The sequence below is a fragment of the Palaemon carinicauda genome, chromosome 6 (assembly GCF_036898095.1).
Source record: "Palaemon carinicauda isolate YSFRI2023 chromosome 6, ASM3689809v2, whole genome shotgun sequence".
NCBI classification, from domain to species: domain Eukaryota; kingdom Metazoa; phylum Arthropoda; class Malacostraca; order Decapoda; family Palaemonidae; genus Palaemon; species Palaemon carinicauda.
This window is the reverse complement of record NC_090730.1, coordinates 49,660,223-49,672,722: the sequence shown is the minus strand read 5'-3', so window position 1 is coordinate 49,672,722 and position 12,500 is coordinate 49,660,223. Positions and strand designations below refer to the sequence as shown.

At 34.8% G+C, this 12,500-nt stretch overlaps 1 protein-coding gene across 1 annotated transcript in view; it reads left to right on the top strand.

The window, feature by feature from the left end:
- The window catches only part of LOC137642081 (proteoglycan 4-like), a 10,804-nt gene extending 8,538 nt beyond the window's left edge, over window positions 1–2,266 (top strand). Inside the window, exons 3-5 of the mRNA XM_068374638.1 lie at window positions 1–470; window positions 971–1,252; window positions 1,480–2,266. The exon at window positions 1–470 is cut by the window's left edge and continues 4 nt beyond it. Of these exons, the coding sequence (XP_068230739.1) occupies window positions 1–470; window positions 971–1,252; window positions 1,480–2,165 (1,438 nt within the window). The 3' untranslated portion in view covers window positions 2,166–2,266. The remainder of the gene's footprint in view (window positions 471–970; window positions 1,253–1,479) is intronic.
- The last annotated feature ends 10,234 nt before the right edge of the window (window positions 2,267–12,500 follow it).

Below are 12,500 nucleotides of genomic sequence, written 5' to 3'. Positions count from 1 at the left end.
AGGAAATCGCGTGACTAAGAAAAAGAATGGAAAATCAAACTCCAAAGAGAAGAATAGTCTGCCTAAGGGGAAAGTGTTATCTAATAAAACCAACCTGAAGCCTAAAGAGAAAAAAACCTCGAACAAGAAAAGCAAAAAAAAATTAAAAAATTCAGAAAGCAAGAGAAAGAACAGTAAAGAGAAAAACGGTCTGACATCCAAAAAATCAAATAAAAATGGTAAGAAAGGGAAAGACAATAAAGAAAAGCAATTAAATGGAAAGAAAACTTTAATTGTAAAACCCACGAAAAAGGCAAAGAAATTTGAGGCTACCCAAAGAAAAAAGGACACAAAGCCAAAGAGAGGAAACTGCAAGAAAACCACAAAAAAATGTTCGAAAGTCGACGGGAAGTGCGTGAAAGTAGGTAAATGCAAAACGGAGGCTGTGGCAGGCTTGTGCAAAGGAGCATCGTGCGAGTGTTGCAAATCAAGTAAGTACGAATTTCATTTATTAGAGAATCTTATGTAAAGTATATGAGATATGTTACAGGTTTGCATAGACGTTTACCTTACAATAACGACAAATGAATGAAGTTTTAATGGAACATAGAAATAGACAATTAAAAAAGTAAAATAAAGTTTCCAATTCCTCATATTTGTAACTAATCAATAACTTTTTACGTAATTGACGAGTTTTTTCTTCTTTTTTTTTAATTAAGAATTTCACTAGTTAATCAACATATTGTACTTTTCTTCTGAAACGAAGTTGGTGCCAAAGGAATTATTTCATTAACAAATAAAGAGAACACATGAGCATTGGAATCGTATGCGTATTCAAATATTTTGCCAGTAAGAAAGACCTAATTTCTTATTATAATCAGCATAGTAATTTCCTGTTAGTTTAATTATTTTTTGCCAGTCTTTTTTCTGGTGATTAAGACCTTCAAAAACATATGAAACTTTAATATTTTCTTGTTATCCCTCGGAACAGGTTGTTTCAATAAGCTCAAGAAAAAATGTCAGAAAAAGGGCGGGTCGTGCAAAACATTTTGCCAGGGAAATGAGAAGATAATAAAAAAAGGCTGCAAGGGCAATAAATGTGTCTGCTGCGTTAAGCAAGAAAAATGCGCAATAAAGAAGTGCGAAGAAGGTAATGGCAAGTGCGTATCCAAAAGGAGCAAATGCAAAGGGGAGATAGTTAAAGGAAACCAATGTAGAAAGAAAAATCCTAAAAATGGAAAGATCGGAAAGTGTCATTGCTGCATTCCTTCGGGTAAGTCTTGAACTGACATGCTCTTCAGACTTCAATGTTTTAAAACATATACATTTTATTATGTATTTCTTCATAAAAGTGGTAAAACTTTTTTTTCTCACATTTTGAAGTATTGGATCCTTATCTTTGACTTCCTCTTTCTTTATTTCTAATCGCAAAGCACCATAATTTTAAGAATCTTTCAATACCTGTTGTAAATTTGAGACAAACTATATTTTATTTTTCAGCACCCGAAACTACGGTGATATCTACCACGATTACGACATCGAAACTCCCAGTAGTCACTACAGTCTCAACAACAAAGACTTCAATGCATCCCACGGAAACTACAACTCCATCACAGAATAATGCAAATACTACAATTGCCACCACCACGGCTTTACCAGGCAATGCTACAACCACTGCACCATTCGGAACAACAGAAACCTCACGTGCAAGTACTAAAGGAACCTCCACTATCACAACAGCTACCATAAGCCCTCCGACAAGCACTTTCGTCACAATCACAACAGTAAAATCTACCACGATGCAACCAACTACTAGCACGTCAACGAATGTTCCTGAACCCACCACTGTCAGCACTTCTACAAAAGATACTACGACCTCATCTGCACCCACAACTACTTCAGATAAACCAACTAGGACTTCAGCATCAATAACTACCTATACTAATCTAGATACAACTTCAACACCTGGAATCACAACACCAGTCGCACAAACAACTACAAACAAATTAACTACAGACTCACCAACAACTACTACAATAGTTGCCCCTACTATTACTTCTACAGCTCCAGGTGCCAGCACTGCTCCAGCAACACCTACACAAACACAAACATCTCGTCCAACAATAAATGCACCGACAGTAGAGCAAACAACAATAGAAGCACCAACAACACCGGTCATTCGTTGAAGGTTAAAACGCAAGTTATGAATCTTTGGAAGAGTTAAATACTTGTTCTTAAGGGAGTTTTATAACTTCTGATTTCTAAAGCAATTGTTTAGATTTTTTGTCTTCTTATATTCCTTGCACCTATATGTTAGATTTGTAAAAGCATAATAAACTTGGCCGTAGCCATACCATATATATTTTGATTGTACCTATGGCTTACGGTTTCATAAACCCTCATAACAGGATTTTAAAGCGACTATTTTCTCGGAACAAAATTCTATTTACTACGATAGCCTTTTGTTTTTAAATTTGAGGTTTAGCTCTTTCTTGACAACAAGAGAAAAGTTTCCATACCTATGAGCATTACAGGTATCTTTGAATAGATATAATAATTATTTATCAATTTTCTTCATTTTTTTATTATTTGAGTTGGTGCATTGCGAAGCAGCAAGCAAGTGTATGCTGAGTTACATGTAAGGGGTTAACACGGACAAAAGTACTCAGGTAAAACAAGAATGGGAGACATAAATAAATATTCTTTTGAAATATAGTATGCACAGAATTACGTAAGAAAGATAACCATTATATAACTAATCTAATATACCGCCTCATTGGGCCTCGAACTCTTTTATGAATATTCGTTTTACCACTATTTCTATTTGCTTCAAAATGTGTAACAACAATATTAAAAACGGAACTAGCATGCTTCTCTTAGAAAGAGTAGAAGAGACTCTTTAGCTATGGTAAGGAACTCTTCTGTGAGAAAGACAATCCAAAGTCAAACCATTGTTCTCTAGTTTTGGGTAGTGCCATAGCCTCCGTACCACGGTCTTCCCCTGTCTTTGGTTAGAGTAATCTTGTTTGAGGGTGCACTCGGGATAGCTATTCTATCCTATTTTTCTTCCACTTGTTTTATAAGGTTTTATAGGTTACATAAAAAATATTTATTTTATCGTTGTTACTGTTTGTGAAATATTTTATTTTTCCTTGTTCCCTTTCCTCACTTGGCTATTTTCCCGATTAGAGCTTATAGCTTATAGCATCCGTCAATGACCTTAGATATCAGGATGCCCGAAAACTCTCAATCAATCAATCTACAGAATAAAGTGATTAAATTCCAGCAATGAAAAAATAACTAGGGTTAGAGTATTAGGTAAATGTCGCCAAAATAAGTACTCAGTAAAAATAAGTAGATAGTCGAGCTTTTTATCACTACGCCATATAAAAGTATAAAAAAATAACTCATACCAGGAATTGCGTTTTGTTATCTTTTGTAGAAGAGCAGCCATATACTCGACAGGTGCTAATATTAACAAAGGTAATATAATGTTCCTATAAAAGTATACCTGCTGCCCTGAAACACGATTAACATTTATGATAAGCCCTTCTCGCCAATAGGCGTAGGAGATCATGATAAACCTTTATTAAAATGTTATAATGACTTTCACAACTAAACAATTCCAATCTATGGGACCATTTTCAAATGTCAGTTTTGTCATGTATGTGGTATTTTTTTTTTCTATATTTTATTTGATGTATTTGGTATCTAAGCCACAAAAAAAGATATCACACGTGAAGCATGGTTTACTAAAGACTATTAAGGAGCAAGATTCTAGATTAAAGCGTTATTTATTTGGGATTGATAAGCAACTTTAGAATTACAATGAAAACATGGACATTTATGTAGGACAGTAGGTAAATGGAATAATTCATATTTACTCTTTATTCCATTTACCTACTAGAGAAATGCAAGAAAAAATTAGGCATTTATTTTATACCATGAACCTTTATTACATAGGACTTTAATATGTTTTAGGTTGCTTCATTCCATTTTATTTATATCTTGTGACCAATATCACTTTGATGTTTCTTCACGCTTCTTAAGGAATGAAACCGCTTTAAACGCCTTTTTTTCACACATATTTTTAGATGCAGGAGTTCCTTCGCATGATTATCCTCGAAAATTTTAAGAGAGAGAGAGAGAGAGAGAGAGAGAGAGAGAGAGAGAGAGAGAGAGAGATGTGTAAAAGTAATGCCAGTATGATGGCATTTCCTTGGCCTACTTTCGTATCTAAACAGGATACGAAAATACGACAAGGTAACACCATCATACCGTAGGCATATAAAGTATAACAAGTCTTTAAAACAACAGAAAATTATAAAGAAATTATAATATGATGATGGTGATGAAGATGAAAATGATGATGATGATGGCGAAAAAGAAAAAAAGAGCACTATGATGATAGGAATTATTCAGTGCATGGTAATATTTGTTTCCTAATCTCAGAATTCTACAATATAGTATAAACTCTCCAATCCTTTACATAGAGCAAACCTTGTAAAAATGGCATGCTCAAATCATAATAGAAAAAAATAATGATTACATGAAAGCAATCAGAGATTTCTGACCTTCTCCAAAGGATAACGTTGACACAAGAAGAAAGACATCCGATTTGCATGTGATCCACACTGTTGATCCTGATCCAGACTCCAGATCTGAATCATTACCAAAATTTATTGGAGTCATATATAGGCTCTGATCTATCGATGGTACCAATTTCGTCAAAATCCATTAATTTTTTAACTTTGAAATGGCGAAAACTACAAATCTGGATTTGGATCTGGATCATCTCGACATTTAATGGGGTCATCCATGCCTTTAGATCTATCCCTGGTGAAAACTTCATCACAATCCATCGAGTACTGGTTTTTCTTTTTGTGTGATGCTGACCACAGACAGATATACAGACAGGCTCACAAATAATTCCATATCTAGAATCGGGATCCGGAATCGGATTATCTCCAAAGGTCATGAAGCTGACCGTGGCCAAAGATTTATCTGTGGCGGAAATTTCGTCAAAATCCATCGATCTATTTTGTTGTAATCTTTAAAATTGTGAAAAATTCAAAACGGGATCTAGAATCCGTATGTGGATCCGGATTATCTCTAATATTTAATGGGCTGTCCATCACCTAAGATATTTCTGTGATGAAAACTTCGTAAAAATTCGTTGAGTAGTTTTGACGTAATCCTGTCTGAAGACACATATCAATAAATTAATAAATAAACCGTCTCGAATATATAACCTCCTTAGCGGAAGTATTTAAGTGGGCTTCATCGAAATAAGGGAAACCTGAGAACATAAAAAAAAAAGGAATACTGAAGTCTGGTGAATTAAATGAAGGGTTGTAATGATGCTTTTATAATCCTACTTGATATCAATCGTTTTTCATAAATGAAGTAAACGGATTTCTTTTTAATTCAAATAATTATATATATATGTATATATATATATATATATATATATATATATAATATAAAATACACAATTTTCCGTGTACTTATGATGAATAAAATAACCCACAATGTATGAAAAATAGAAGTTTATTTAGCTTTCGAAGGGACCATCTCCCTTCCTCTTCAGAATACATTTTGTATTCTGAAGAGGAAGGGAGATGGTCCCTTCGAAAGCTAAATAAACTTCTATTTTTCATACATTGTGGGTTATTTTATTTATATATGTATATGTATATGTATATGTATATGTATATGTATATGTATATATATATATATATATATGTGTGTGTGTGTGTGTGTGTGTGTATCATTATTATGGGCATCTGTTGCTACTAGTCCATTAAAAGACAAAGGACGCAGACATATTCTTCCACTGCCGTTTATTTATGGTCTTTCTATACCAGTTGATACCCGCAAATTTTCTTAGCTCATCAATCCATCTTCCTCTCTTTCGCTTGCTTCTTCTGTAATCTCTGGGGATGTAATCTAGTATTCTAAGTGTCATTTCTATTACTCATATTTTCATTATATGCCTTATCTATGTCTATTTCTTTTTTTTCATGTTTTTTTATTTATTTTGGAAAATCCTCTTTTTAGTTTGCTATCGTATCTAGCTTGCCAATTTTCCGTCTCTTAATGTTATTCCCAGCATTACATCCGCCAAGGGGGTATTGCGATCGAGTGTTTATATATTTGTCTTTGTGGATATTTGCCTGTGGCCAGAATCCTTCTAAACTCCTTGACAGATTTTGATGACATTTTTACCAAAGATAGACGTTAGTGCAAGGACGACCCCATTAAAATTTGAAGCTGATCTGGATTTGCAATTTTCGTGTGTCTGTGCACAGGATTACGTCAAAACTACTCGACAATTTTTTATTGAATTCTCATCACAGATATAGCTTCTGGTCTTGGACGACCTCATTAAGATTTTGGATCTGGATTTTAGTTTATTCATTTATTTGTCTCTGTGTGTGTGTGTGTGTGTGGACAGGATTACATATAAACCACTTGGCAGATTTTGACGAAAATTTTCACCACTGATATATAATAGGTTTTGAACAACCCCAGTAAATTTTTGAGATGAGCCGGACCCGGGTCGGATCCGGATTCCAGATACGGAATTGCATTTTGTGCAATTTTAAAAGATAAGGTTGAAAATACTCAAAGCATTTTCACGAAATTTCCACCGCAAATAGATCTTTGGTAAAAGACGACCCATAAAATTTTTTAGGGGATCAAGATTATAGATTGTATATTTATGTCTTTATTTGATTTTATGCCTGTGAACATGATAAAAAAAAAGAAAAAAATTATTGACGAAATTATCCTCACAGACATATTTTATTTCATGAACGACCCCATCGAATATTGGGGATTATTCGGATCCAGATCCGTATTCAATATCCAGATTTGCTTTTACTTTGCCATTTTAAAGATAACGTCAAAACTACTGACAGATTTTAACAAAATTTTCACCATATGTAGATTTACGATAACGGACGACCACATCAAATTTTGAAGATGAATCTGATCTGGTTCTGGATTCTAAATCCAGATTTGCCTTTTTTTATATTTTAAAGAATACGTCAAAAAAAACGAAAAGCCTTCATTAACCTTTGGCGAAAGTCAGAAATCTCTTGATTACTCCTGTTATTCTTTCCATAGCTCTTTAAGATGTAATTACTTCATATTTTAATCTAAGGCTTCAGCGAGACCCTTTTATTCTTAATGTCCTTCTATTACTTCATTCTTTCTATATACCTTAACCACGTCAAATTCTTATTCATTATGTTGTTGATATATCTTCGACTTTGGTGTTATTCACGCCAATATTCTTTCCATAGCTCTTTTTGGTTGTAAATAGCTTATATTCTAAGGCTCTATTTATGCTCTGTTTCTGAGTGGAGTACCTTAACGTGGTGAAAGTGTTTTGTATCGTCATGATCAGCGAACTTATAAAGCATAGCATCTATTTAGTTTCTCTATTTCTGTGATATTATAGTTAACTCTTTAGAAAATATTTGATTTATTTAAACGATTAAAAATTTATATATGGCACAAAAATAGTATGTTGCAACTAGGAATACCTATAAAGCAGGTTCATATATATATATATATATATACACACTGTATGTATATATATATATATATATATACACTGTATGTATATATATATATATATATACACACTGTATGTATATATATATATATATAATATATATAACACTGTATATATATATATATATATATACACTGTATGTATATATATATATATATATATACACTGTATGTATATATATATATATATATATACAGTGTATATATATATTATATATATATATACATACAGTGTGTATATATATATATATATATATCACTGTATGTATATATATATATATATATATAATATATATATACACTGTATATATATATATATATATACACTGTATGTATATATATATATATACACTGTATGTATATATATATATATATATATGTGTGTGTGTGTGTGTGTGTGTTAAAACCTCTCTCGTTGTAACGTAGGTTCTTTTAAGATGTTTACATTCCCAAGGATAGCAGTCGGTAAATGTACGTCAGTGATAAGGAAAGACGAAAACAGACCCCCAAGAAAACTTAGTAATATTTATTATAAACAAAAATATTAACTTAAATCAACCTTGTGAGATTAAATTCACTTAATTATACACAACACTTAAAAGAAATAAAATAAGATTCTCGAAACTCACAAGAAAAACCTAAAGATAATATACTAAACCCTAAAGAGAAGAAAATCATAATAGAGAAAACATTTAATAATAACAAAGTGGATCCAAACAGGGGAATAAGGCTAGCCAGAATAATCAATAATCCTAATAATAATAAGATAGAAGGAAGTAGGAGATGAAAACAAAGAAACCCTTAATATTCCTACCTACCTTACAAAACTAAACAATGCAGAATCAACATAGATGCAAAACATATAACAATAAAAATAAAAATAGACAAAATTAATAATATACAAAACTTCACCTCAAGTGAAGTACAGAAGAGAACTTGAATACAGGGCCATACTTAGTCCATCAAGCCGCTAAACGGAAGGGTAAAACTGTACGCCAGGCATTGAAGGGCAATACACTTCCCTATACAAGAGGAACGATAATTCGTCTTACCTGGCGTCAACCTCCCTACGTATCACCTCACGAGCCAGTTTGCTCTCACACCCGTATACAGCTGGACTGGATGAATACGGCTAGTAAAATCAAAATTCAGTGTCGGGAAGCAGCGTCGGCACAAATCCCGTACAAATCCTCCGATGGGAACAAGTGGCAGAAAGCTACAGTCGCAGATGACAGAGCATCTGCTAAACACTTAACAGAAGTGCAAAGGTAATAGCCAAAATCGTCCTCCAAGTCACAATGAATGCTGAGACGGGAAACAGTGTTGGTGAGAGCTTGTCAAAACCCAAACTGCATTCACCGGTCGACCATGTCCACTCATCACCTTCCCAGCGTTTATCAACACTCAAAGCAAAAAGAATAACAATCGTTAAAACGATAGTTCACAATACAAAATGGGGGAGGAGGAGGCGCAAAAACACTATCCAACAATCGTAGAGCCACTTAACTTGCATTAACACCACAGTAAACAAACTCAACGAAAATAATTTAACTTAAAAGAAAACAAGGCAGATTTAAATAAAACAAAAATAATTTTACGTTAACTTAATACCTTCCTCCCCCAAAACAAAAAAAAATTATTCACATGGAATACATTTTTTTTTTTCAAAATTGAATACTGTAAAAATGCTGATATGAAAAGGAATTAACATAATATTACAGAAATACAAAACCTGAAAAGAAGTTATAAATATTATTACAATACACATGCCAGAAAAAAAAAAAAAACAGCTTCACGAAGAAAACATACCAAACCAGAAAATGGAACATATAAAATAAGGCTAAACTATAACTCGAACGAGTGCAAAATAAAAAAAAAATTGATAGGCCTCACTAAGATTGAACCTACATATAAACTAGACTATAAACTAAGTATTCTCTCATACTCACTCACACACTTGACATTATCTTTTATTGTGTAAAACTAGTTTCTATGTCAACCCGACGAAGACACGAGAAGGGCGATGGAAGGACAAAAGCCAAAATTACATACGAGAAAGGGCATCAGGTATACGGTTCTCCGATCCCTTAATATGTTTGATAACCAGAGTGAATTCCTGCAACTGCAAAGCCCATCTCAAAATCCTCTGATTGGACCCTTTCATCCTTTCTATGAACACTAGAGGATTGTGATCAGTCTAAATCTCTATCGGGAAGGAGAAATTGGTCACATAGGGTTTAAAATGTAACAAAGTACGAACCAAGGCCAAGGCCTCATTCTCGATAGTTGAATACCGTTTCTCTGCTGCCAATAGTTTACGGCTAAAGTAAGACATGGGAAGAACCTCTCCAGCCCCATTTCTCTGAAAGAGGACACCTCCAATGCCCACATCACTAGCATCCACCGGGATAATGAAAGGTTTCTGAAAATGAGGGGACATTAATATTGGGTTTGACACCAACACCAGTTTAAGTTTAATAAAAGACTCTTCAAATAGAGAAGACCACACAAATTTCTGTCCTTTCTCTAATAACTTAGTAAGCGGCTGAGCAATGTCCGAGAAGTTTCGCACAAACCTTCTATAATAACCCGTCATTCCAAGGACTCTCCGAACTTCCCTGACATTACTTGGCCTTTTCAAATTTAAAAGGGCATCGAGATTGGGCTGTTTAGGGCTTACCTGACCCAAACCAATCTCATGACCCAAATAGCACACTTTGGCCTTACCAAATTCACATTTACCTAAGTTCACAAAAATACCGGCATCCCTCAAAGCTTCAAACACTTTTCTCAATCTTACTATATGAGTTTGCCAATCATTGCTGTGAACAACTAAATCATCAATATAAATCTCAGTGCCTTTCAACCCACAAATGACTGTTCATAAGCCGCTGAAAGGTGCATGCAGCATTTCTCATCCCAAAGGGCATCACTTTGCATTCGTAAAGCCCAAAGTAAGTTACAAATGTGGAAATTTCCCGGTCTCGATCAGACAGGGGCACTTGCCAATATCCTTTCAGCAAATCCAACTTAGTTATGAGTTTTGCAGACCCTATCTGATCGAGACAGTCGTCAATGCGGGGCAAAGGAAAGGAGTCATTTTTGGTACTGGCATCAACCTTACGGTAATCCACACACATTCGGTACTTTCCATCAGACTTTTTAACCAAAACTATTAGAGAGCTCCAAGGACTTATCGAAGGTTGGATGAGGTCGTGCTTCAGCATATACTTTATTTCCTCCTCGACTAAGTACCTTTTCACTGGATTTAGTCGATAAGGACTCTGTTTTATAGGGGAAGCACTACCCACATCCACATCATGCTGAAGCAACATCGTCCTACCTGGCAAACTACGAAATACTTCTGAAAAAGAACAGATTAAATCAATAATGTCCCTTTTCTGGGTAACTTCCAGATGGTCCAGCTCTCTTTTTAAAACCTCTAGATTTTGAATGTCATTAAAGAGAGCATCAGAAGATACCTGACCAACTAAGTCCTCAAAGTTATCCTCTGGAGACTCTACTTTTATAGACACAGGTTCATATACAATAGCTAAAGGATCTCTACCACATGAAATATAAGATTTTAATCTATTAATATGAAAGACCCGCACTTTCGTTTGGTCCCGGGGGCTTCAATTTCATAATTCACCTCAGACAATTTTCTCAAAGCCTTCCAGGACCCCTTATACCTTGGTTCGAGGAAATTGTCTGAGTCTGTACTCAAGACCAATACCAATTCCCCAAGCTCAAACGACCGCACCTTGGTTTTCCTATCAAAATTTGATTTCATGATTGCTTGGGAGGAAGCCAAATTCTCTCTTGCAAATTTCCATGCGATAGCTAATTTCTTCCGTAAATTCTCTACAAACTTCATCACATTAATTTCCTCTTTCTGACCGAATGATAACAGTTCATGGAAAATTTCCAACGGACCACGTACTTTGTGTCCATAGATCAGCTCAAAGGGAGCTACACCTGTAGATGCATTTGGATGGTTCTTTATGGCAAAGAGAGCAAAGGAAGTCCTTTTTCCCAATCCTCTCCTTGTTCATAGCAGTATTTTTTTAAAACTGATTGAAGTGTCAGGTGGAATTTTTCCACCACACCCTGACTCTCGGGATGGTAAGGTACGCTGGTAGTGCACTGAATGGCCAGTTCAGCACAATTACCCCTAAATACCTTACTCATAAAATTCGTCCCACAGTCGGTCTGAATTTTATGAGGAAGTCCGTATTGGGAGAAAAATTCAATGAGCTTCTCAAATACTGCATTGGAAGTGATCTTTTTCATTGGGAATGCTTCAGGAAATCTAGAAGCTCGGTCTATGATGGTCAGGAGATGAGTAAACCCAATCTTTGTTGTGGGCAAAGGCACAACATCTAAAACCAATTCCACAAAAGGTTCCCCAATTGCAGGAATGGGATTTAGAGGTGCTTTAGGGATCACTTGATTGGGCTTTCCCATCACCTAACAAACCTTGCAATTACTAACAAATAGTTTCACTGATGATTTCAATCCTGGCCACCAAAAAATTTCGCTAATCTTTTGCACGTCTTAAATACTCCAAAGTGACCAGAAAAAGAATCATCATGTGACAACTTCAAAACAGACTCCCTAATTGTGAGGGAACCACAATTTGTTCCACTCGAGAAGTTTTTTCCAGGTCATGTGTAGATGGGCGACTAATTCGGTATAACAAACGTTTTATTACACAAAACCTCGGTTTAGTTAAATCGGCGGTATCACCCAACTCGAAATCAAACTCTTGTTTCTGAGCCTCATAAAATGTTAAACGGTCACAATCAGGTTGCAAAATATTACTAATACTACTCGGACTACCTACTGGCCCGGGCCCTTCTAACTACTTCTAAACTACTTAAATATAAGTCATCATCATTAATCAAACCAGCTGCCTTAGCGGATGCCCGAGTCAC